General features: G+C 46.2%; 1 protein-coding gene across 2 annotated transcripts in view; it reads right to left on the bottom strand.

Moving 5' to 3' along the window:
* MTHFD1L (methylenetetrahydrofolate dehydrogenase (NADP+ dependent) 1 like) overlaps nt 1-23,316 on the bottom strand; it is a 193,096-nt gene that overhangs the window by 140,316 nt on the left and 29,464 nt on the right. For both annotated transcript variants that reach the window (XM_062186925.1, XM_062186926.1), the window contains exons 8-11: nt 19,576-19,687; nt 9,455-9,546; nt 7,825-7,922; nt 5,108-5,281 (exon numbers count right to left, since the gene is read on the bottom strand). In XM_062186925.1, the coding sequence (XP_062042909.1) occupies nt 5,108-5,281; nt 7,825-7,922; nt 9,455-9,546; nt 19,576-19,687 (476 nt within the window). The remainder of the gene's footprint in view (nt 1-5,107; nt 5,282-7,824; nt 7,923-9,454; nt 9,547-19,575; nt 19,688-23,316) is intronic.

Below are 23,316 nucleotides of genomic sequence, written 5' to 3'. Positions count from 1 at the left end.
GATGGAATTCCAGGCTCCTGGCTTCAGCATGGCCCAGTCCCAGCTGCTGTGGCTTTTTCTCTTTGTAACTCTTTCAAATAAATAAATATTTTTGAAAAAAATGTTCTTTTAAAGGCAAAGAGATAGGGAGAAAGAGAGTGATCTCCCATCAACTGGCTCCCTCCCCAAATTGCAGCAATAGCCAGGGCTGGGCCAGACTGAAGCCAGGAGTTGGGTACTCAATCTGGATCTCCCACATGGGTGGCAGGGACCCAGATAGATGGGCCATCACCTGCTGCCTCCCAGGACGCACGTTAGCAGGAAGCTGGAGTAGAGGGTGGAGCCAGGACTAGAACCCAGGTACCCCAATATGGAAAGTGGGTATCCAAGCAGCAGCTTAGCCCTCGCCAGCCACCTGCTCCTAAAGACATCCTTTAAATCCAATTTTTCCACAAACTGCTTGAAGGCTCCTTGTAGATCTCCAAATCCTACCCTCACAGCTTTTTTTTTTTTTTTTTTTAATGCAGTTAAATGGAAGACCTTTCAACTTTTCTTCCATCAATGGTCTCTGTAAATTAAGAGAATTAACAGCACAGATTCAGAAAAAGAACTGTTGACCTCTGGGTATTAAATTTGTACTTCAGAATTCATGTCCCATTTTCACTTCTATTTACTACATTGCAGGCCAAGTTTCAGCTCACTGCTGCTTACTAATACTTACTAATACTAGCAAAGGCTGTTCTAGTGGGAGTGGACTGACACTAGCTACACCCCAGTTAGCCTTGTTAACCAGCATCCCTTAGCATGTGGTGGGAGGCCAGGGCTGGACTGTTTGACTCCAAGTCAGGAACTTGATCACAATACCATCATAACAAGTTTCCACTTGATGTTCCCAGTTCAAGGCAGGGTCATGTCCAGATCTGTGTTTTTATTTCTAGTATTGACAAGTCCCAAATGGAGTAAATACAGCCAACCACTCCATAAGAAACATTGCTACAAGAGTCTTCCTTCATACACGGAGAACACACCCTCTTCAGTTTGCCTTTAGCCTTTCTATATATATATATTTTTTTTTCTTTTTTTTTTTTTTTTTGACAGGCAGAGTGGACAGTGAGAGAGAGAGACAGAGAGAAAGGTCTTCCTTTTGCCGTTGGTTCACCCTCCAATGGCCGCCACAGTAAGTGCGCTGCGGCCAGCGCACCGCGCCGATCCGATGGCAGGAGCCAGGTGCTGCTCCTGGCTTCCCATGGGGTGCAGGGCCCAAGCACTTGGGCCATCCTACACTGCACTCCCTGGCCACAGCAGAGAGCTGGCCTGGAAGAGGGGCAACCGGGACAGGATCGGTGCCCCGACCGGGACTAGAACCCGGTGTGCCAGCGCCGCAAGGCGGAGGATTAGCCTATTGAGCCCCGGTGCCGGCCTAGCCTTTCTATAGTAAGCCAGGTAGGAAAACCAGCAAGCCCACCCTACCAAGTTCATTTATAGCCAGGAAGGAGGGCAGCAAATCAATGGAGAAAATGCTTTTAAAGCTCTTTAAAGACTAAGAGTTTGCCTATTCATTGCAAACAAACGTGCATCAAGCATACATCTATCAGTGTCTTTCTCTTCAGATGGGTGGTTGTCCAAACTCAGAACCCTGGGAGCCAGGTAAACCCGTGTTCTCCCTGGTCAGGTTGCTGGCTCCTTTCATGGATGGGGCCAGTAGCTCATTTTTGTGGCCTGGACTTGCTTAAGTTTGAATATTCTTTGGCCTCTCCAAAACTTACATTGAAATTTGACTGCCATTGTGTTGTCAACAGGTGGGGCCTTTAAGCGTGATTGGGTCATTAGAAGCAATTAATACCCTTCTTGTGAGACTGTGTTGATTCTCGGGGTACTGGGTTAGTTCCTGGGCTGTCATAAAGGCAGCCCATCCCTCGCATTTTGCCTCTTCCATATGTGCCTGCCTCCCTTCTGCCTTGCTGTCATGCCGGGAAACAGCACAAGGCCCTCAACAGAAGCTATGTAGAAGCCATGTGGCACACTCACGGACATCCCAGCCTGCAGAAATGTAAGGCGAGATAAACCCCCTTTCCAGAGAAGTCATCCACCCTCAGGTACTGTTGTAGGGACTGAACCTGGATTAGGACATGGTCCTTGGATGGAAGGGAGCTTGTGAGTTCAACCACAGTGAGCCAGGAAGCCCCAGGGAGAAGGTTTCAGCCACAGACAAGGGACACACTGCAGCTAAGTAGAAACTCCCGAAAATGAGTGGCTCTGAAAGGCTCCGGCTGTGCCCCCTGTCACAGGTAGGGAACAGAGGACGACAAAGAGGGGGAAAATGTGGAGGTGAGAAAGGGAAGGAGGAGGAGGACGTGTCAGGGAGAAATCAACATATTATTAAAGAGGCGATATTGGGGCCAGCTCTGTGGCACAGCAGGTAAAGCACCCGTCTGCAGTGCCAGCATCCCATATGGGTGCCAGTTCAAGTCCTGGCTGCAGAAGAAAATGGCCCAAGTCCTTGGGCCTCTGCACCCATATGGGAGACCTTGAAGAAGCACTAGGTTCCTGGCTTCGGATCAGCCCAGCTCCAGCTGCTGTAGCTATCTGGGGAATGAACCAGAGGATGGAAGGCCTCTCTCTCTGCCTTTCAAATAAATAAATAAAAATAAAGAGGTGATACTATGGGATGATACTTTGCTGTTTTTATTTTTGTAGTTTAAAGAAGTGAATTCACCTGAAGGCTCTTTTTCTAAGGAGTTCACTGAACAAGGTTGTTGACTTTAACATCATCTATAATGGCCAGAAATGGAAACAAACTATCCCTATCATATTTTCAACTCATTCTTCTGCCTCTACACCCGTGAATTAGAAGCTTGCTGCACCAGCTCTGCCTGACCACCAGGGCTGAGCCACCATAGCTCTTCTCAGCGGAGCTGGGGGTGACAGGAAGATGGGAAAACATGGATTCCACCCTCACCTAAGGGGACATTTGCTACCCACTCCTGACCCATTTAAGAATCTCAGATGTGAGCTACGAAATAGTATGTAATTATACAAACTGCAACTGCTCTATCTATATTTACTCATACAGACCTAGGCATACATAGTGTTATCATTGCCTATAAATTTTTTTTTTTTGACAGGCAGGACAGTGAGAGAGGTAGAGACAGAGAGAAAGGTCTTCCTTTTGCTGTTGGTTCACTCTCCAATGGCCGCTGCGGCCGGCACACCGCGCTGATCTGAAGGCAGGAGCCAGGTGCTTCTCCTGGTCTCCCATGGGGTGCAGGGCCCAAGCACTTGGGCCATCCTCCACTGCACTCCTGGGCCACAGCAGAGAGCTGGCCTAGAAGAGGGGCAACCAGGACAGAATCCGGCGCCCCGACCGGGACTAGAACCCAGTGTGCTGGCGCCACAGGCAGAGGATTAGCCTACTGAGCCGCGGCGCCGGCCTGTCTATAAAATTTTTATTAAGTTGCCATAGTTGTTCATTTTTTACGGGGTACACACAAAATACTGAATACTGAAGTCGCTTGCAGAGCAGCCATGACTAATATGATCTCATTTATGACAGGCCCTATCAGAGCAGGATGGTCCTTAATGTGAGCAGGTGTTTCCTCTGGGGGGTAAGGTTTGGGATGTCTGACGTTCTTGTTTCTATTTCCTGTTATTTTTGTAACTTATCTCCAGTGAGAACACCTTATTTTTATAACCAGAAAAAGACATAAATAAAAAAGCACTTAGATGAATAACTGAATATGCAAAACCAAGGTTAACTACAAGTCAAGTCCAGTTACAAGAAACATCTCTACCTGACACACAGACTTTCACATCTCAAGCCTGGGCCTATCTACCATAAGCACTAGTCAATGTGATGAGATTTCAAGACAACAGAAGACTTTAGATGGTCTCCTGATGTTCCCTCAGGTCCACAGAATAAATATTTGAAATTCCTTTTTTTCTATCATCTTTCCAGCTAAAGTCTTTTTTTAATGGGAGGGGGGAAGCAAACATTCCCTTTCACAAAACTGCAAATTTGTTTTTTTTATTATCAAATGATCCACACAAATGAAACTGGCCCAACATTAGTTCTGAAATGCATGAAAAGAGAAAAAAAATGAGTTTTGTCATGTGAATATATAAATAATATCAAGGATATAATAGAAAATGTAAGTCCAATACAATTCTCTGTACATTGTAAGTACAACAAACAATGAGATCTCTGCTCAGTAAAAAATACTATACTTCTGGAGGCAGGTGTTTAGCCCAGCAGTTGAAATGCCCTTTAAGATGTCCTTATTCCATTTCAGAGTTCGACTCAGGTCTGGCTCCTGACTCCAGCTTCCTGCTAAAACACTCAATCCGTGGCTATGGTGATGGCTCAAGTAATTGGTTTTTTGTCACCCACATTCTTAGTTCCTGGTTCCTAGCTTTGACCAGGTCTAGGCACGGCCATTGCAGGAATTCGAGACGTGAACTCTCGAACAACGACCCCACCCCACCCCCATTTTTTTTTTTAAATTGTACATTCAGGGCCAGTGCCATGGTGCAGAGGGTTAATCCTCTGCCTGTGGCACTGGCATCCCTTATGGGCGCCGGTTCTAATCCCAGCTGCTCTTCTTCCAATCCAGCTCTCTGCTGTGGCCTGGGATAGTAGTAGAAGATGGCCCAAGTGCTTGGGCCCCTGCACCCACATGGAAAACCAGGAAGAAGCACCCTGGCTCTTAGCTTCAGGTCGGCATAGCTCTGGTTGTTGCAGCCATTTGGGGAGTGAACCAACGGAAGGAAGACCTTTCTCTCTGTCCTCTCACTGTCTATAACTCTATCAAATAAATAAAATCTTTAAAAAGTAAATCGTACTTTCAATTCTTATTTTGGTTTTTATCAAGAAAAATTAAAAGGCCCAGGGTGGACAGGGGCTGATCACATCACAATATGAGCAACAAATAATAAAGTACTTGAAGAGCAACTCATTATGCTTCATGCCTGGCGGCAGAGTCTCATTTTCTCCGCACTTAAAGAAAAATCTTTCCCTGTGTCAAGTGAAGGGGACAGCACAACTCCAACTTTGAGGGGTCGGAAGGCACGGATAACAGGGAAGACAGCTTTGGAGCCACGCCTCCTGTGTGGAGTCCACACGTATCCTTACCCAGCCACTAAGACGTATTTTCCATCTGCTTGGTCCTTTAACCTTTCGAGCAGGGACAAGCGCACTTTGGCTTTGCTTTTGCCATAGATTTCAATTTCCTCTGCGAGCAATCCTATCTCCTTGGCAAGCACATCCACAGCTTTTGGAGTCTGTCCTCTTGAAATCTCGATATCGCTGCGGGGAAAGAAAATACATGAGAGGCAAGAGGCTTCTCGGCTTAGGTGGTCGCCGCTGGCGTGAGCTGAAGATGACGCCCCGCCAACAATGAACTCACGGCCATCGCGCGGGGTCCTTCTCCCAGCCAGCATGACGCACAACTGCTAACGATTAACGTGCATGAGAAAATGATGCGTTTTATTTTTCTTTTTGAGAAGTAACTCCAGGAAATTCACAAAGACTCTTGAATTGTGCACAGGCACAGAGATAACTCCTATGCCACGGGAGCAGAGAATCGGGTATTACGAAGTGTTCAAGTGCTCTCCATGGAACACTTGAATTACAGCGAGCATTGCATGAGGCCCTCCTCTTGGGCTGGCCACATGTGTCTCCTCTATCCAAAACTGTGGAAATGCAGTTTTGTTTTATCTCTGTCCATACTTTCCCTCTCTCTTTCCCACTTCTAGTCCAGAATCATATTTCAAAATATTTTATTAATTACACAACTGCTGGTAAAAGGACCGAGTGCTCATAGCTCGACTTCAGACTGGGGACATTTTAGGGACTCCGGAGCGTGGCTGGCCCCATAACTGAACTCTTTTTAAATAACTGGCCAGGCGAGGATGCCACTGCTCGCCTGCAGGAATACCCCAAATGCCAGGCTGCGCAGCAGTGGTTCACAGCCCCTGGGCACTCATGGGCTCAGCTGCTTCATTTCTCAGGGTCCCAGGCAGTGCATCAGACTGACCAGATGTTGGGGGGTGTGAACTGGAGAGCAGCAAGGCTAACTCGGGGCGTGGAGTGCAGGAAGCTGGACACGAGAAAACTGCTCCTCCAGGGCACACCAGAGTGGCCCACCCTTCCCGGGCACACCATGGAGCACTTCCTGGAGCGACAGCACCTTCGGGCCTCTGCCCCGAAGAGCTACCACTCTCAGCCCTCATCCCACCCTATGCTCTCCTCCACCAAGCCACTGTTGGGGTGGGGGTGGGGGTGGGGTCTGGCCGTAGTCTAGGATGGCAATAAAGATGCGCTAGCCAGACTACACCAAAATGCACCTGAGAAGCCAGGATAAGGCAGAGAGGCCCCAAGCCCGAGTGTGGGCTGAGCTCGGGGCCTCTGTCCAGGCAACCCCCTCCTCAAATGCACCAATCACCTTCCATTCTGGCCTCCTTCCAGTCACCCTTAACTCTGCAGGCTCCTACCACACGTGATCTTCCTAGCTAAGACTTTTCTGTCCCTCTCCCCTCATGGGCTCCCACACTGGGGAGCCTACCCTTGGACGATCTCCCAGGCTTTCTCTTCACCAGCTAAAGAGGCCCAGTGACGTTGTGTTGATTTTCCGAGTGATTTATAAACAACTCAGCCCGCCTTTCTCTCCCCAGTGGCTCTAGAAAGCAAATTCGGTCACCCAAGCACTTTACCCTGTTGACTTTAAAAGACTTTGGTATACATGCTAGTAAACTCTAAATTTCTTTTCGCTCTAAGTAAAATATGCCAATGTACTTTTAAAAAAATGAGGGCCAGTTAACAACATAAATAGCTTCAAAATTGAAGACGTTTTATGAAACAGATTGCACAACTGCCCGGATGAAGTTACAAGGAAAAACACTCCTCACTGGAATGTACGCGTTAATGGACACGCGGCGTGACTAAGATGTTTAGTCTAAGGCAGGGGTGAAAACAGCACAGTTCTGCCAGCCTGGTGGGTGAGTTCAACCCACAGGGGTCACCTGGCTGCCCACAGGGACAAAGGTCAATTCTAAAAAGCATGGGTCTCCCAGCGAAGAATCAGTTACTGGAGGGTTTAGCGACTTCATCCACCACAAATTCCAAAGCTGCTGGCCCCGATTACCTGGGGACTCCCTGGCATTCTACACACCTGCAGAAAGGGGATCGGCCAGAGACAACGGAGCAGGAGGCTGGAAAATGCTTGCTGCTCGCTCAGACGTCCTGGCCATCCAATGATTCCAACTCACATGCTGGGATGACATCCTGCAGCTTGAATTTCCAAATTAATACCAAGAGACTATCAGCTTAGGCCTCCCGAAATATCACTTGGAAGAAAATATCCAGAGGATGATCACCGGGCATCTTATCACAGTTCTGAGGAAAGCTGGGATCAGTTCCCACATGGAATATCTGCTTTGGTTGCTCATCTGTTTCCAGAGTGGAAAACAACACAGCCCTTAAGACCGCTCTGATGTACGCCTTGAACATGTCTAACACTGACGAGCATATTCCAACACTGCCTTTTTGCAGCTTGTCAAATCTAAAACCGTTGTTTTAGGGATCACTACCAAGAGCAAACACTGCCGTTGAAACAAAATGAGAAATACATGTTCTTAGAATTGATGAGACTACAGTAAACCAGTTCAATATGATTCCGTTTTGGAGGAACTATGATAGAGAAATGTATGACCATCTGATGATGATTAGAGACAGTTATTCCCCATCAAAACAAAAATGCCATGAGTCCTGCTGCCAGCCCAGCAGGAACTCCGGGGTATGGATGGCACCTGGGTGAGCTGGCCTTGGCAGAAACAAAGGCGAGGTCTTACCTGGGCACGGGGGAGAGTGGCTGAAGTTTCAAACAGTGAAGTCTCCACCTCCTGTGCTGCTGCTCGCGAAGCCACCTCCTGCCACTGCTGACCATGTTCTTTGGGGACAGAGAGGCAAGCGCACGTTAGGAAAGTAAGCTGACGGGGTGCAGCCTGCCCATGACAACAGGGTGCCTGGGTGTTACACGACAGCCAAGAGCAGATGGTCATGCAGTAAGCTGGGTGACCACTGGTGACAATTTTATGCATGTGTAATTAGGTTTGGGGAGTTTTCTTTAAAAAGAAAACGTGAGCTATGAGTACTATTTACGATTTCCTGAGTGTTCACTGGAGACACTGAGTACGCAGATAAAATTACACTTAGTGGGTTCATCTCAGGAAAGAAAAATGAGGAAAATACAAGGCAGCACAATGACTAGCTTGGCGTCACACCATTTCAATGTTACCCTTCTACAACTGGTGTAAGAGCAAGCAAACTGAATAAGGAAAGAGAGATAAATGTAAAAAGGGAATTACAAGAGAAGTTCATGTTGCTGCAAAGATCTGTGAAACACACGCAGTTTTTTCATAATATTCATTCTTCATACATTTTTTGGAGAGCCCCCAGATATGCATATACATAAACAGAAGTACATTAAAATAAATGGAAGCAAAGTTTTATTTTATTTGAAATGTAATTCATACTCCCTACAAAAATGTATAATATCCTATTTTGAGCTAAGAAGCTTTAACTGTGCATTACCTCATAAGAAATAAACTACGTAAGAAAGAAGCGAACTAAAGCCTGCCTCTGGGCGGTGGAGGCAATCAGAGGGTTGGTTTTCCCTACTGCTCTTGAGTGCCACGGCCAGCAGACACTGTCATCCACAGGCCGCAGCACCACGTGCATGGGCTCAGCCTATCTATCGAGGTGGAGACAAGGGCACCTAGGGTCTACCGAATTTCTTAATGCTCCTGTCTTCAAAAGCTGAGCCCTTCCTCTCCTTTGTATGGGAATCGGGCTTAGTGACTGGCTTCTAACAAACAGGACAAAGGAAGTGGCTACATGTGATCTGGCAAACTAGGTCATAACACACTCAGCTTCTGCTGTGCTCTCTGCTTTGGATGGGGAGAGGTTGGGGGTGGTGAGCAGCCCTGTGACGAGGGCCTCGTGCTGAGGGACAAAGGTACCTGCAAAGGGCCCACACATGCGTGTGCTCTGCCTTGGAAGCGGATCCTCAGCCCCGGTGAAGCCTTTAGACAGCTGGGCCCTCAGGTGACCTCTTGCTTTCACACACATGAAAGACCCTGAGCCCCGGCGACCAGCTAACCTGCTCCTGCAAACTGGGAGGTAACCACTGTCTGAAGTTGCTAAATTTGGGGATAATTTCTTACACAACAACAGACAACTGATACCCAGACTCTGACTTGGGTCCCTAGCTCATACCTGTCATGTGATCACACACAAGTAACTGATTTTATTTTTTCCTAAGTCTTCATTTCCTTGTTTATCAAGTGGTATGTAACGTGTTTAACCTTACATCTGGTAAATATTTAAAAAAAAAAGCAAAAAGCAAACACTTGCGAAATGTTAGCAACTATTAATCAAACCTCCAAAGTCAATATTTTCAAAGCACCATGTTCCACAGACCTGAATCCTCAGAGCAGCAGCAAGAAGACTCACATCATCTTCGGCAATGGAGCCACCAACATGCACCCTGTGAGAACCACAGCCAAGCTTCTCTGTGAAAAATTAGAGGAAAGTCAGATGTCACCAACTGCCTTTAGCAGCAAGCCTGGACACTGAATAATGTCCTCACTTCTCAACCAAGGAAGTCAGGATGTCAGGGCACTGCCTGGGTCTCTTTTACATTAGAGAAGCATCCACCTAAGCCATTAACCTGGGATAAAATGGAGGTATAACTTAATCAATCGCACCATGTTTTGAGACAGCATTTCTCACACTGAACCAGAGGGAAACATCTAGGCACACCGTCTCTCCAGACAACCCCAAGTATCATATTGGATCTTTTCAAAATGGCACCATTAGAAATAAACGCGCCCAACAGTTCACAGGCAACATTCGTCACACATTACAGGAGGCAGCAAGACCCGCCAACTGGGCTGCACATTTTTGAGCCAGAACAGGATTATAACCACGACTCCCCCTCTAAGGAGCTACTGGGACTTCAGCATTTGACGGAAGTAAAACGGGCTCAGCATACAGCATGTTGAAACCATCAGAGGGAAGGGCATGCTGGAGGAAGGGGCTGGGGACAGGCGACCCACTGCACTATCTGTCAATGCAGTATCCTAAGCGTCTCAACATTGGACACAGTAGGGCTTCATGAGAAGTATCTGCAATCTTTATTGGACAATATACAGGATATTAAAGCAATTTTGCTTGTGAACACAGGCAATAGAGGGGGATGGAAACATATATAGGGTATGGCACTGAGGGTAGAGCAGTCGCCTGAGACGTCTGCATCCCAACTGACAGTGCTGGTTGGGGCCCTGGCGGCTCTGTTTCCAATCCAGCTCCCTGCTAATGTGCTTGAGAAGCAGCACATGACAGTTCAAGTAACTGAGTCCCTGCCACCATGTGGGAGACTTGGAGTTCCTGGGGCCTGGGTTCAAGCTGGACCTCCCTTGGCTATTGTGGCCATCTGGGGAGGGAACAAGGGACAGAGAAGTCTCTCTCTGGTCCTCACTCTTTCAAACCAACCAACAACAAATCTTTCTTTAAAAAAATCCTTATTGTAGAAGTGATAATGTCCCACATCCCACCACAACTAAGAGTATTCATTTAAGGATATTTAGGAAATAACTCGTCTTCAAACTCAAAAGGCACTGAAGGGCCGACGCTATGGCGTAGCAGGTAAAGCCGCCTCCCACAGTGCTGCCACCCCATATGGGTACCAGTTCAAGTCCTGGCTACTCCACTTCCTATCCAGCTCTCTGCTCTGGCCTGAGAAAGCAGTAGAAGATGGCCCAAGGCCTTGGGCCCCTGCACCTGCATGGGAGACCTGGAAGAAGCTCTTTCCTGGCTTTGGATCAGTGCCACTTCGGCCGTTGCAGCCATTTGGGGAGTGAACCAGCATATAGAAGACCCCTACCCCTTTCTCTCTGCCTCTCCTTCTCTCTCTGTGTAACTCTGACTTTCAAATAAATAAATCAATCTTTGGGGGGAAAAAAAAGGCACTGATAAGAATTCTACTTTTCCCTCCTTCAGTTATCACTTACACAAATCTATGAAAAGTAAACACACATGCAAAAATTTGTAGCAAGCATCCTCCCTTAGAGAACAGAAATGTTTCTAATAGCAACTTTTTGGAAATAAACTATTTTCTCCTTTTGGACCACTCTACTCTTAAATTATCCACTTTGCTGACAGTCCTTTGTGGGAAGGAGCACAAAGCACTTCAGAGCATGTGTTGTGTGATGTTCTCCTGTCAAATGTATTAGGGTGTGGGAAAATCACATCCCCCAGGTATTGCTGAAAGATTAGCAACACTTCAGTTTTATAAATTGTGTTTAGGCAAAAGCCAAGAGGCCAGAGGTAAGAGAGGCTTGTTTTGTTTTGTTTTAACCACGAGAGATCTGATCTTGTCCAACTTCTAGGAGGAAAAAAATGCTTCTCTCATTCTTTCTTTAAGTGATGGAGAAATGAGACAAAATTATATTCCAGGGGCTGGTGTCAATTTATAAACGCAAGTTTCCAGAATCGAATCACAAATATCCAAGTGAGTGAAGAATATTTGACCTCTACAGTGTCAATTGCATTAACATAAACCTAGCAATTTTGTAAGGATTTGCTATTTTGACAACTGTATGATTGCTGATATGTCTAAACCTGTATTACAAATAATTTATTAATTAATTTTATTTGAGACAAAGAGAGGAGAAAGTAGGGGAGGAATGAAGGCTGGAAGAGAGAGAGAGAAAGAAAGACAAGAGAAAGAAATTTCCTGTTCACTGGTTCACTTTGCAAATGCCTGCAATCACCAGGTTGGGAGCAGACTGGAGCTGGGAGCTGGGAGCTGGGAACTCAATCCAGGTCTCTCCCAGGTGGAGGTCAGGGACCCAATTACTTGGGCCACAACTGTGGCCTCAGAGAGTACAAAGCAGGAAGCTGGAATCAGGAGCAGCGTGGAGACTCCAACCAGGCACTCTGATATGTGATGTGGGCATTGCAAGCGACATCTTAACTATTGCACCAACATCCCGCCCTTTACAGATAATGTCAACATTACCGACAGAATTGAGCTAGGTGAACAAAAGGCAGGATTAACAAAACGAAATAAAGACCTAATGTATCTGTCTCAGGACGGCAGGCAGCACACATGGTGCAATTCTCTCTTTATAGCCAAAATTCGATTTGAGGCAACTGAAAGGGAAATAAAGCCCTTTTACAATAGTAAAACGGGTGTCATGAATGGAGCAGAAATGTCAGAAATTTGGCTGGTGCCATGGCTTAACAGGCTAATCCTCCGCCTTGCGGCGCCGGCACACTGGGTTCTAGTCCCGGTTGGGGCACCGGATTCTATCCCGGTTGCCCCTCTTCCAAGCCAGCTCTCTGCTATGGGCCGGGAAGGCAGTGGAGGATGGCCCAAGTCCTTGGGCCCTGCACCCCATGGGAGACCAGGAGAAGCACCTGGCTCCTGCCTTCGGATCAGCGAGATGCGCCGGCCGCAGCGGCCATTGGAGGGTGAACCAACGGCAAAAAGGAAGACCTTTCTCTCTGTCTCTCTCTCTCACTATCCACTCTGCCTGTCAAAAAAAAGTTTGTGGAACAAAGTAACAAATAGGAGCAGACTGATGAGAAACCAGCAGAGAGGAGTCTAAAATCCCAAATACCAATGAATGCCTGCAACAAGGTTCAACGCTTTCCTGGACAAGCCCAAAGCTTCAAGTCACCAGACATCAGAAGCAGGAGTGGATAAACAGGCCACTATCGGAACCCTAACGAATGTCCATCAGCTGTCAGGCAAGCTGGCTTTGTTTACGCAGTGCTGGCCCCTGAGTCTCAGACAGGGTACACTGCAAAGTCAGCTTTCAGCCCATGAGAAATACATGATGACAAACAATACAAAGATTCTAAAACACAGCACAAAACCTACAGCCTCCTAATTTTATACACACACAAACACACACATAAACATACAATTTAAACTTTATAACATCCTATCTGGCCTGCCATTTTTCCTTTTGAAGAAAGTTATCTCATTCTTAGCATGATCTGATCTCAAGGTGTTTGATCAGAAGTAATTTTTATTTTCTTCCTTTTGTTAGAATAACAAAATTTATTTTTTTTGCAAATTTTTTTGCAAAATTTCTCCCTCAAACATTGTATTATTGCTTTTGGAGTTGAATCAATGTACTCTTGAAATGGAACTAGAAGTTCTGAATCCAGAGAGCTTGTGGCAAGTAAGACTGGTAACTGAATCACAAATACACCCCTAAAAACGTCACGGGTAACGAGAGTGGAGCAAGGAAATCATTATTTCACCTGCTGTTTGCATGAAGGCAAGACTCACCTCAGAGCCCGACCACGGTGGGACCTGGGAGACACCCTTCAAACAGGGCCCGACAGGGGTCCTGTCCCCAGGGTGGATAGGTCTTTTCTGCTTTCTACTAGACAACTCTCCCTTAACCCACACTTCCTCCAGGCATAAGTTAATGAATGATTTTAACAGATGGCCTTTGGCTTTTGATTTTTCTTATGATAACCAAACTTCCTGCAGAAAAGAAAATTTAAGGCTTGAGTGTTAGTGTGCTTTCCCTGACATTTGCCTTTTGACACTACCTTGGGAATATTCCCTGAACAATAACCTCCAACGAGGCAGGGCAAGGTCAAGTCTTGGTTTTCCCACCATCTTGGCCGTGGGATACATCTCTGCTTTTATGCCGTCTGGCCTAGGATACCCTCCCTATTGCAATCCATAGACCAAACTCTAAAATGTTTTTTCCCATCTAGGAGAACAAGTTGGTCCAAAAAACTTAAATCAGACAATAGTACAAGAAGAATCTTTTTGAAAAACACTGGTGATTAAGTTTTTTCAAAGTAATGGACTTTTTTTTTCCCCCACGATGTATTTATTTATTTGAAAAAATTACAAGGGCCGGCGCTGTGGCCCAGTGGGTTAACGCCCTGGCCTGAAGTGCCGGCATCCCATATGGGCACCAGTGAGTCTCAGCTGTTCCACTTCTGATCCAGCTCTCTGCTATGGCCTGGGAAAGCAGTGGAAGATGGCCCAAGTCCTTGGGCCCTGCACTGATGTGGGAGACCCAGAAGAAGCTCCTGGCTTCAGATCGGCACAGGTCCTACGTTTGGAGAGTGAACCAGTGGATGGAAGACCCCTCTCTCTATCTCTACCTCTGTCTGTAACTGTCTTTCAAATCAATAAAATAAATCTTTTAAAATGAAGTTAAATATATAGGCTTTGTAGGATGCAAAGTAAAAGAGAATAAATGAAATAAACATAAATGATTTAGTTTAATTTTTGTGACAGTGCTCAAGAGTTATACTCCTGCTTAAATCATTTGAATCTCACTATCGGTGAGAGTACATAACAACTGTTCAAAAGATGAAGGAAGGAATAGGATGAAAATATTACTTTGGGGTCCAGCACTATGGCATAGTAGGTCAAGCCTCTCTCTGCAGTGCTGGCATCCCATATGGGTGCCGGCTCGAGTCCTGGCTGCTTCACTTCTGATCCAGCTCCTTGCTGATGGCCTGGGAAAGCAATGGAAGATGGCCCAAGTGCTTGGACCCCTGCACCTGTGTGGGAAATCAAGAAGAAGCTCCTGGCGCCTGGTTTTTGATCAGCCCAGCTCTGGCCGCTGAGGCCACTGGGTAGTGAACCAGCAGAAGGAAGACCTCACTCTGTTTCTCTTCGTCTCTCTAACTGTAGCTCTACCTCTCAAATTAAAAAAAAAAAAAAAAAAAAAAAGGTGAATATCACTATTAACTTAATATTGCAGTCCTTTTGAAACTACTGAAAATAAATTACCAAGGAATTAATACCAGGTTGCATTTTCTAAATAGCTTGAGCCTGTTAAAAAAAACAAAAAATAAATTATATTATATTGAGAAATAAATAAAAACTTGAAATGGAAAACTGACAATATTTCTCAGACTCAAAACACCTGGACCGTCCAAGGAAAAAGAAAGAACAAAAAATAAAGAGGGAAGATCCAGTAGGTTTTGGAATGATGAAAGTTCAGAAGTCATAAATAAATATCTGTATGCTCACCTTATTCTAAATGCCTTAAGATAGTGATTAAGAGCCAGGCAACGTCTACTTTCCTAAAGCTGCCTGCCTGCTACATTCTCAGAATCCCACTGGAGCTCCTCCTTCGCCGGGCTGGGCCTTCCAGATACCCACTCTCATTCTGCAAACTCGCGGTCAGGGAGTTACTTTGTGCACTGGCAACAGGGTAACGATGCCATGGGGAAGCTGGGCAGAGAAGCAGCCCAAACTTTACTGCCAGCTGTGAAAGAGGCAAGGCACCTGAGGTTTCATCCCACTTGTTCCTCCCAACAGCTCTGCTCCCATTTTACCCAGAAGGTAACTGAGGATTAGAAAGTTCAAGTTTTTGGGGGCTGGCGTGGGGGCACAGTGCATTAATCTGCCTGCAATGCTGGAATCCCATACCTGCATAAAGCTTGAGTTTCAGCTGCTCCACTATTTTTTTTTTTTAAGATTTATTTATTTACTTGAAAGTGAGGGTTACACAAAGAGAAGAAGCAGAGAGAGAGAGAGAGAGAGAGGGAGGGAGGGAGGGAGGGAGGGAGGGAGGGAGGGAGAGAGAGAGGTCTTCCATCTGTTGGTTCACTCCCCAGTTGGCCGCAATGGCCGGAGCTGTACTGATCTGAAGCCAGGAATCAGGAGCTTCTTCTGGGTCTCCCATGAGGGTGCAGGGACCCAAGGATTTGGACCATCTTCTACTGCTTTCCCAGGCCATAGCAGAGAGCTAGATCGGAAGTGGAGCAGCAGGGTCTTGAACCAGCGCCCATATGGGATGTCGGCACTACAGGCAGCAGCTTTTACCCGCTATGCCAGGGAAAGCAGTGGAGGATGGCCCAAGTACTTGAGCCCCCACTATCCACATAAGAGACCCACATGGAGATCTGGGCTCCTGGCTTCAGTCTGGCTCCTCCTTTGCTGTTGCAGCCATTTAGGGAACAAACTAGTGGATGGAAGATACATCTCTCTCTTTTTCTCTCTCTCTCTTTTTATCACCCCACCTCCCACTTTTCTGTTACTCTACCTTTCAAATAAATGAATATTTGTTTAAAAAATAAGTTACTTGCTTAAAGTCACGCAGTTTATAAGTGCAATGTAATTAAGGGTTAAAAAAAGCTTAACTCTTTTCTATTTGAGTCAGGTTAATTCTAACTCCAAAATCCATGCTCTTTGCACTACATTCTCCATCTCCCTTCAGAGACAGACAAGGGAGGGCCCAAGGCTCCCAGGGCTTTCCTGGTCCACAAGCATGAGCCCTGGGCTACAGCCAGGGGTTCTTCTACTCTGCACCACACAGAATTGTGTTAGCTGAAAATGATGCTGTAAACTGTGCTGAACTGTGTTTTCTGGGCCCAGCTTCTCTGTACCATTTGGGACATCAACAGGGAAGTCCTGGGGCCAGCACTGTGACACACTGGGTTAAGCCACTGTCTGCATCCCAAATGGGCACCGGTTCATGTCCTGGCTACTCCACTCTCAATCTGCTCCCTGCTAATGGCCTGGGGAAATCACTGGAAGAGCCCAAATGTTTGGGCCCCTGCCACCCACAAGGGAGACCCGGATAAAGCTCCTGGCTCCTGTCTTTGGCCTGGCGCAGCCCTGACAATTGTAGCCATCTGGGGAGTGAACCAGCAGATGGAAGATCTCTCATTCTTTCTCTTTCTCTCGTCTTCTGCAATTCTTTCAAATAAATGAATAAATCTTAAAAAAAGATAAGTCCTAATTGTTGGGGTACAAAATGGTCTTGCTTTGGGTAAACTCTGCTCTTTGGCAAGCATGGCAAAAGTTAGAGCTAGTTAACAGGAGAATGATACTCCCTGTTTTGAAATCTAAACACTGGAATCAAGCAATAGAAGTGAGGTATAATTGTTTTCTGAGAAGTGGTTCTGGGCTATCAGCCATCAGGAAAATCTCTTCTAGGATTAGGTATTAAATAACGCACCCCTACAGAATTACCTCACCATAAATCACCATATCCCATTTATTTTTACAGGGTGGGGAGGGACCCTGTGCCATTACAGCACAGAATGAAAATTTCATTATAAAACTCTGCCTGCACCCAGCCACAAATGTATTAAAAATTCTCCTTCTGGTCTCAAGTTTAAACAAAAGCATGTTTCTTTTTAATAATATTTCAAAAAGGTCTATTCATTTGTTTAAAGTGTCAAGATTATAAAGAAAAGAGAAGGAGAAAAAAATCTTTAATTCACTCATAGGCTGAATTTTCATACTACCTCAAGTTGGTAAAGTTATAACTTTATTTGGAAATGCCCATACATTCACTCAGCAAAGCACTCATTATTTGTCCCAACAGCTGCCCTGTCACCCTGCTTTCATGTGGGAGACAGGTCCAAGGGAACAGCTCTAAAGTGCAACTAACCCCACACCACGAATACGGCCTTGAGTGCATGACCCACTCACTCAACTCTCAACATTGACTGAGCGTGCGTGGCCGGTTGGGCACTCTTCCAGGCACTGCACACTCAAAACTCAAGGAGAAAAGTACCGCCACTGGACTAGATAAAATAAATGAACTGCAATCAGTCTACTTATAGAACTGCTCGATCAACATTTAACACCGTAGTCTTTTCTCCCCGCCCCCCCCCCAAAAAAATCATTATAATGTAATCTACTATTTTCAGGAACATTTTTTTCAAAATCAAAGGCCCGAAAAAGAAATCTGATTTAAAAATAAGGCAGAGGCCAGGGTTGGGGCAAAGAGGGTTACGCCAACACTTGATGTGACACCAGTATCCCATGAGTGCAGGTTCCAGACCTGGCTGCTCACCTGACAATGCGGCTCCCTGCCAAAACACCTGGGAAAACAGCAGAAAATGGCCCAAGTACTCCAGCCCCTGCCACTCATGTGGGAGACCCAGCTGGCTTTCCAGGCTCCTGGCTTCAGCCTCCCCTAACCTTGACAGTTGCAGCCATTTGGGGAGTGAACCAGTAGATGTAAGAGCTCTTTCTCCCTCTGTCTCTCCCTGTATCTCTCTGTCTCTCTTTCAAATAGATCCTTAAATTTAAAAAAAAAAAAAAAAAAAAAAGCTATTTGCTCTTTTTTTTTTTTAAATGTCACTTCCATAAAATAATAAGGCAAAGGGTTTCCAAAGGGACATTGAAGTAGACTCTCCTATTTCCAGCCAGGATTGGGCCAACACTGTTCTAAATACCAACTTTATTTAAAGACACCACATCTCATTACAGCAAAGGAGCATTCACTTAAAGGGAGACAAAGGGCATGGTTGAGTGTCCTAATCTACAGGGAATTCTGATCAAAGCAGCCCATGGGTCTCTTCACCACTGATGGGCCAGGCACTGGATTTTCAGGGAAAAAAAAAAAAAAAAAAGCAGCGCATCTCACAGTCTTATTATATTGTGCTTCTCTAATGCTTCATTCATCCATGAGCTCTTTTTTTTTTTTTAAGGATTTATTTATTTGCAAGATAGAGTTACACAGAAGCAGGGGGAGAGAGAGAGGTCTTTCATCTGCTGGTTCACTTCCCAAATGGCAGCAATGGCCGGAGCTGGGCTGATCTGAAGCCAGAAGCCAGGAGCTTTTCCCAGGTCTCCCACGTGGGTGCCGGGCTCCGAGGATGTGGGCCATCCTTTACTGCTATCCCAGGCCAGAGCAGAGAGCTGGATCAGACGTAGAACAGCCGGGACTCGAACCTGCCCCTGCCCTCAGCCCAGCTCAGCACAGTCCTCTTCCTCATACTGGAATCTGCAGGCCAAAGCCAAAGTGGCAAGGAAGGAGGCTCCTCGCCTCCCTGCACCATTGACTCCTGCGTACCCTGTAGTCCTCAGGGACTTGCTGAGGGGACCTGGGGGCGGTCCAATGCTTTCTTAGAGTCTGAATTAGAAAAAGGCACCCACTCTGGGCCAGCTAGGTGCCCTAATGCAGGTACAGCTGCCCCATAGGCGGACCTCTGCAGTCCAGGGTATCTGAGCTCCTCTGTCAAAGCTCCAAACAATCCCAGTTCCAGTCCTAGAACCGCTCATTTCTAATGGTGCTTTTCATGCTGTTTAGGGGCGACTTTGGGGTTCCCAGGGAGTGTGGTAGGCCTTACCGCACAGCAATGCCAGGCAGACAAAGGCTGGATTCCACTCCTGCTCTCCCGGTCGTTCTGCTAGTGCCTGCTCTCATGTGGCGAGATTCAGCTGAGATTTCTTTGCAGGAAAAGACTCCGCCACTTTTTAAGACAGTTTCTAGGTTATCTTACACATGCCAGTCACCTACTATAGGTCACAGCGGATGCGACTGCCAGTACTGGAGGCCAGCAAGGGGACCCTTCCGTGTGGGAGGAGGGGGAGGCAGCCACCTGCGGCAACATCTGGGTTGGGACGTCAGGAAGCCCAGGAGAGCACACTGGCGTTCTGAGCATCCTCTACCACACACTTATGCAGACGACACCAACGCTGCGGGAGCATGCTCTTCCTCCCGTGAGCAAGGGCGAGGCCTTGCTGCTAACAACCTCACTGGCCTTAGCCAGCAGCCCGGCACCCACGGTAAGACTTTTACCTGACATGAAGCTGTGGAAGCAGTTGAGAACCGTAGTTCCTGGCTGTATCCACGCCACGGGAATTTCTTCCGGCTTAGGTGAGCCCAAGATCACAATGTCGGCTTCTTGAAGCTGAAAAGAAAAAAGAAAAAACCCACTTGATCTGCAGCCTCAGCACATGGGTGACTACTGATGTCAGATGACTCTAATGTAACAGAGCCATCGACTCAGAGCTATGCGCCAAGCTGCTGACCCAGGTGCCAGAGCTCTCCTAATTCCTTTCAGGCACTCATTGGTACAAATAGAGCATGAGTTATAGCCTCAAAGGAAAAGAAAATGGGACTTTAAAAAGTGGTGCTAAATTTTAAGTTATGACAATGTAAAATGCTACTGATGCCAATGTCCAAAAGTTATTGATCTTGTTGTGCTGCTATTGACTTTTATTTATTTATTTGACAGATAGAGTCAGTGAGAGAGAGACAGAAAGGTCTTCATTCCTTTGGTTCACCCCTCAAATGGCCACTATGGCCGGAGCTATGCCAATCCAAAGCCAGGAGCCAGGTGCTTCCTCCTGGTCTCCCATGCGGGTGCAGGGTCCCAAGCACCTGGGCCATCCTCCCCTGCCTTCCCAGGCCATAGCAGAGAGCTGGACAGGAAGAGGAGCAACCAGGACTAGAACCTGGCGCCCATTCGGGATGCTGGCACCGCAGGTGGAGGATTAACCAAGTAAGCCATGGCACCGGCCCCCTAGACTTGATTATCTTAGAGAGAAAGGCCCAGAGGCCTAAAGGGGATGTTCTATAAAACCCTATAGGTAATAAAAAAAATATTGTGTGGAGTGCGCAAGTGCCTCTTCTTGTTGGTTAATAAGTTCATAACTTTAAACATGGCATTTAAAGTCTTTCGCCACCCACAGTTTTGTATATCAGATTTACTGCTCCTAAAGTTAAAACATTATTGGTTGTTTAAAAACCTCTTTTAGGTTTTCTGACCTCTATTGTATTCAATACTTTGGGACAGTTCTGTGAGCAAATAAAATCAATAATGTACTACAGGTTCCAACTTAGATTAATTCAAGTTATTAAGAGCAGGAATTCTAATCGATTGATTGTTTTAAAAAAAAAATAAGGATTTTAGGAAACTATTACTGAAATTGCTTTATTGTCCTATCCTGTATGTTATTTTATACGTGTGCATATATTATATGTCTACATGGGAACATTTATTTATTAGGAGTTCTGTTTTAATTGGCTTATAGGTAAAATATTGCTGATAAATTGAAACTGCTAAGTGAACTGAAGATACCTTTTGGTTCATGTGACCTAAATCTCTGTACCAGATGTTTTAAATCTGTTGACATGTTTGTACTTGGGTTTGCTGGTCAAACGAGTTAGACTTGTGTTAGATATTTAAGCAATGTTTCCAATACATATACTCTTGGAATTTATAGGAGGTGTTGGACCTTTCCGTAAATGTTTTCATTAGTTGTTATTTACAGTTAAAATTGCTTGCTGAGTTTTCATTTGATGTTGTTATTGTCAGTGAGCGATCTGGGAAGGCTGACTTGTTCCCTCATTTCTCTTTAAGGAAACTAACTCTATTCTGAAAGACTCTCCAGGATGTACAATCTGGTCTTCAGATCTTATAAAATGGATGGCTAACACTTTTCTATAATAATAGCATAGCCAGAATGAGAGCTTAAATTATGATTTCATGGCTAGATTTACTTTGCCATGGGCACAGTAAACAGGCAAAACCTCCCTTTCAGACCAAAGGAAGGGAATTTTACTAATGTCATCAAATTTTACAGATAAGGTGGTCCTTGTGTTTGATTTCAAAGTGAGAACATAACTTTCCTCATGGGAATTGTTGACCCTACGTCACAGAAAAACCACTATCAGAATATGCCTGTGAGTATGAACTTCTAGCTCAGGCCACCAAAGATTAGAGATGGGACTTGAGCACCCCCTTGACTTGCATCCTCTTAAAGGTTTCCTCTGGTCTGCTTTATCAAAAAGCAGGAGGAAGAGGAAGCTAGGCAGCAGAAGCAATGTGAAGAAAGGTGGCAGCCTATTAATGGCTGCTCTGCCCAGTGATCTGCCATTAAGGACACCCAGCAGGCCAGTCCACTGCATTGGTTTTCCACTTGGAATGCCAGGGCATCAGCAGAAGGCAGCTTATGAAGAACCCTGGCAGCTCTGCCAGCCAAGAGCTGGGTCACTGGAAATGGACTTGCCCTGGAGTCAAAGGACTCCCAGGTCACAGCTGCTGACTTTGTTGGCTCTAAGCTGAAAAGCCCTTCACTCAGCCCTGCTTCCAAAGTAACCATTGCTGTAGAGGGGACGGCCAGGTAGCGTCAGCAACATTGCAGGCAGAACTGTAAATTAACTAAAAATGTTTTCCTTTAAGAGATGCCACCTACCTTCTCTTCAAGCCAGCTCTCCTCCCAGGCCAGCTAGAAATCAACAGGGTGCCTTCCCTAAGGAGGTTCACACCTCTCTTATGATGTACCCCATGTGAAGACATAGGTAGGTCTCGGCCTGGTAACTGGCAAGGCCTTATATATAGCCCACCTGATTATTATCAGGCCCCTTCTATCAGTTTCTATTTGCCTCTCAATGGGAAAACTTGCTCGTGGTTTAGATAGCACCTTTCTTAGGTCCTCTGATAATGACTTGTCGTTTGTTTTAGACTCTGAGTTTAAACTGCTTGTTAGATTCATTTTCTCCAGACTTGAAACAGTGAAATTCTAGGTGGTCATGAACATGAAACCTTGGATGTAAGCAGTTTCTGCAAGCTGGCACTGCGTCCCCCTGGAGAAGCCACTTCCTGCTGGAACCTTGTCTTGTCTGCAGTTCCCAACAACACACCTTTTCAGCGTGAAGCAGCCAGAGCGATCATGGGGCAGTTCCCCTATCAGATGTTTGGGTTCATTCTTCTTGAGGAGGCAATGTGAGGAGTCAGATGCATTAATAGGCAGGGTTGTCCCAGTTGAATTTGGGGTGTAGAATGCTTGCTTCCCACCAAAAGGTGGAATGAATCTCCAAATTTACCAGGAGAATAGTACGCAAGTGGTGATTCCAACCTCCTGAGCTCACAGTTTATTCCTCCCATATGGGTGCTGGTTTAAATCCTGGCTGCTCTACTTCTGATCCAGCTGTCTGCTATGGCCTGGGAAAGCAGTAGAAGATGGCCTTGTCCCCTGCACCCATGTGGGAGACTTGAAAGAAGCTCCTGGCTCCTGGCTTCAGATTGGCGCAGCTCCAGCTGTTGCAGCCAATTGGGGAGTGAACCAGCAGATGAAGACCACTCTCTCTCTCTCTCTCTCTCTGCCTCCCCTTCTCTGTGTAACCCGGACTTTCAAGTTAACAAATAAATCTTTTTTTTTTTTTTTTTTTGACAGGCAGAGTGGATAGTGAGAGAGACAGAGAGAAAGGTCTCCCTTTTTGCCATTGGTTCACCCTCCAATGGCCACTGCGGCCGGCGCATCTCGCTGATCCAAAGCCAGGAGCCAGGTGCTTCTCCTGGTCTCCCATGCGGGTGCAGGGCCCAAGCACTTGGGCCATCCTCCACTGCCTTCCCGGGCCATAGCAGAGAGCTGGCCTGGAAGAGGGGCAACCGGGATAGAATCCGGCGCCCCAACCGGGACTAGAACCCGGTGTGCCGGCGCCGCAAGGTGGAGGATTAGCCTGTTAAGCCGTGGCGCCGGCCAACAAATAAATCTTAAAACAACTCAACTGCTATGGACCACTTAGGGTTTT

The sequence above is a fragment of the Lepus europaeus genome, chromosome 3, assembly GCF_033115175.1.
Source record: "Lepus europaeus isolate LE1 chromosome 3, mLepTim1.pri, whole genome shotgun sequence".
NCBI lineage: Eukaryota > Metazoa > Chordata > Mammalia > Lagomorpha > Leporidae > Lepus > Lepus europaeus.
The sequence above is the reverse complement of the archived record's forward strand: the minus strand, read 5'-3'. Positions and strand labels throughout refer to the sequence as shown.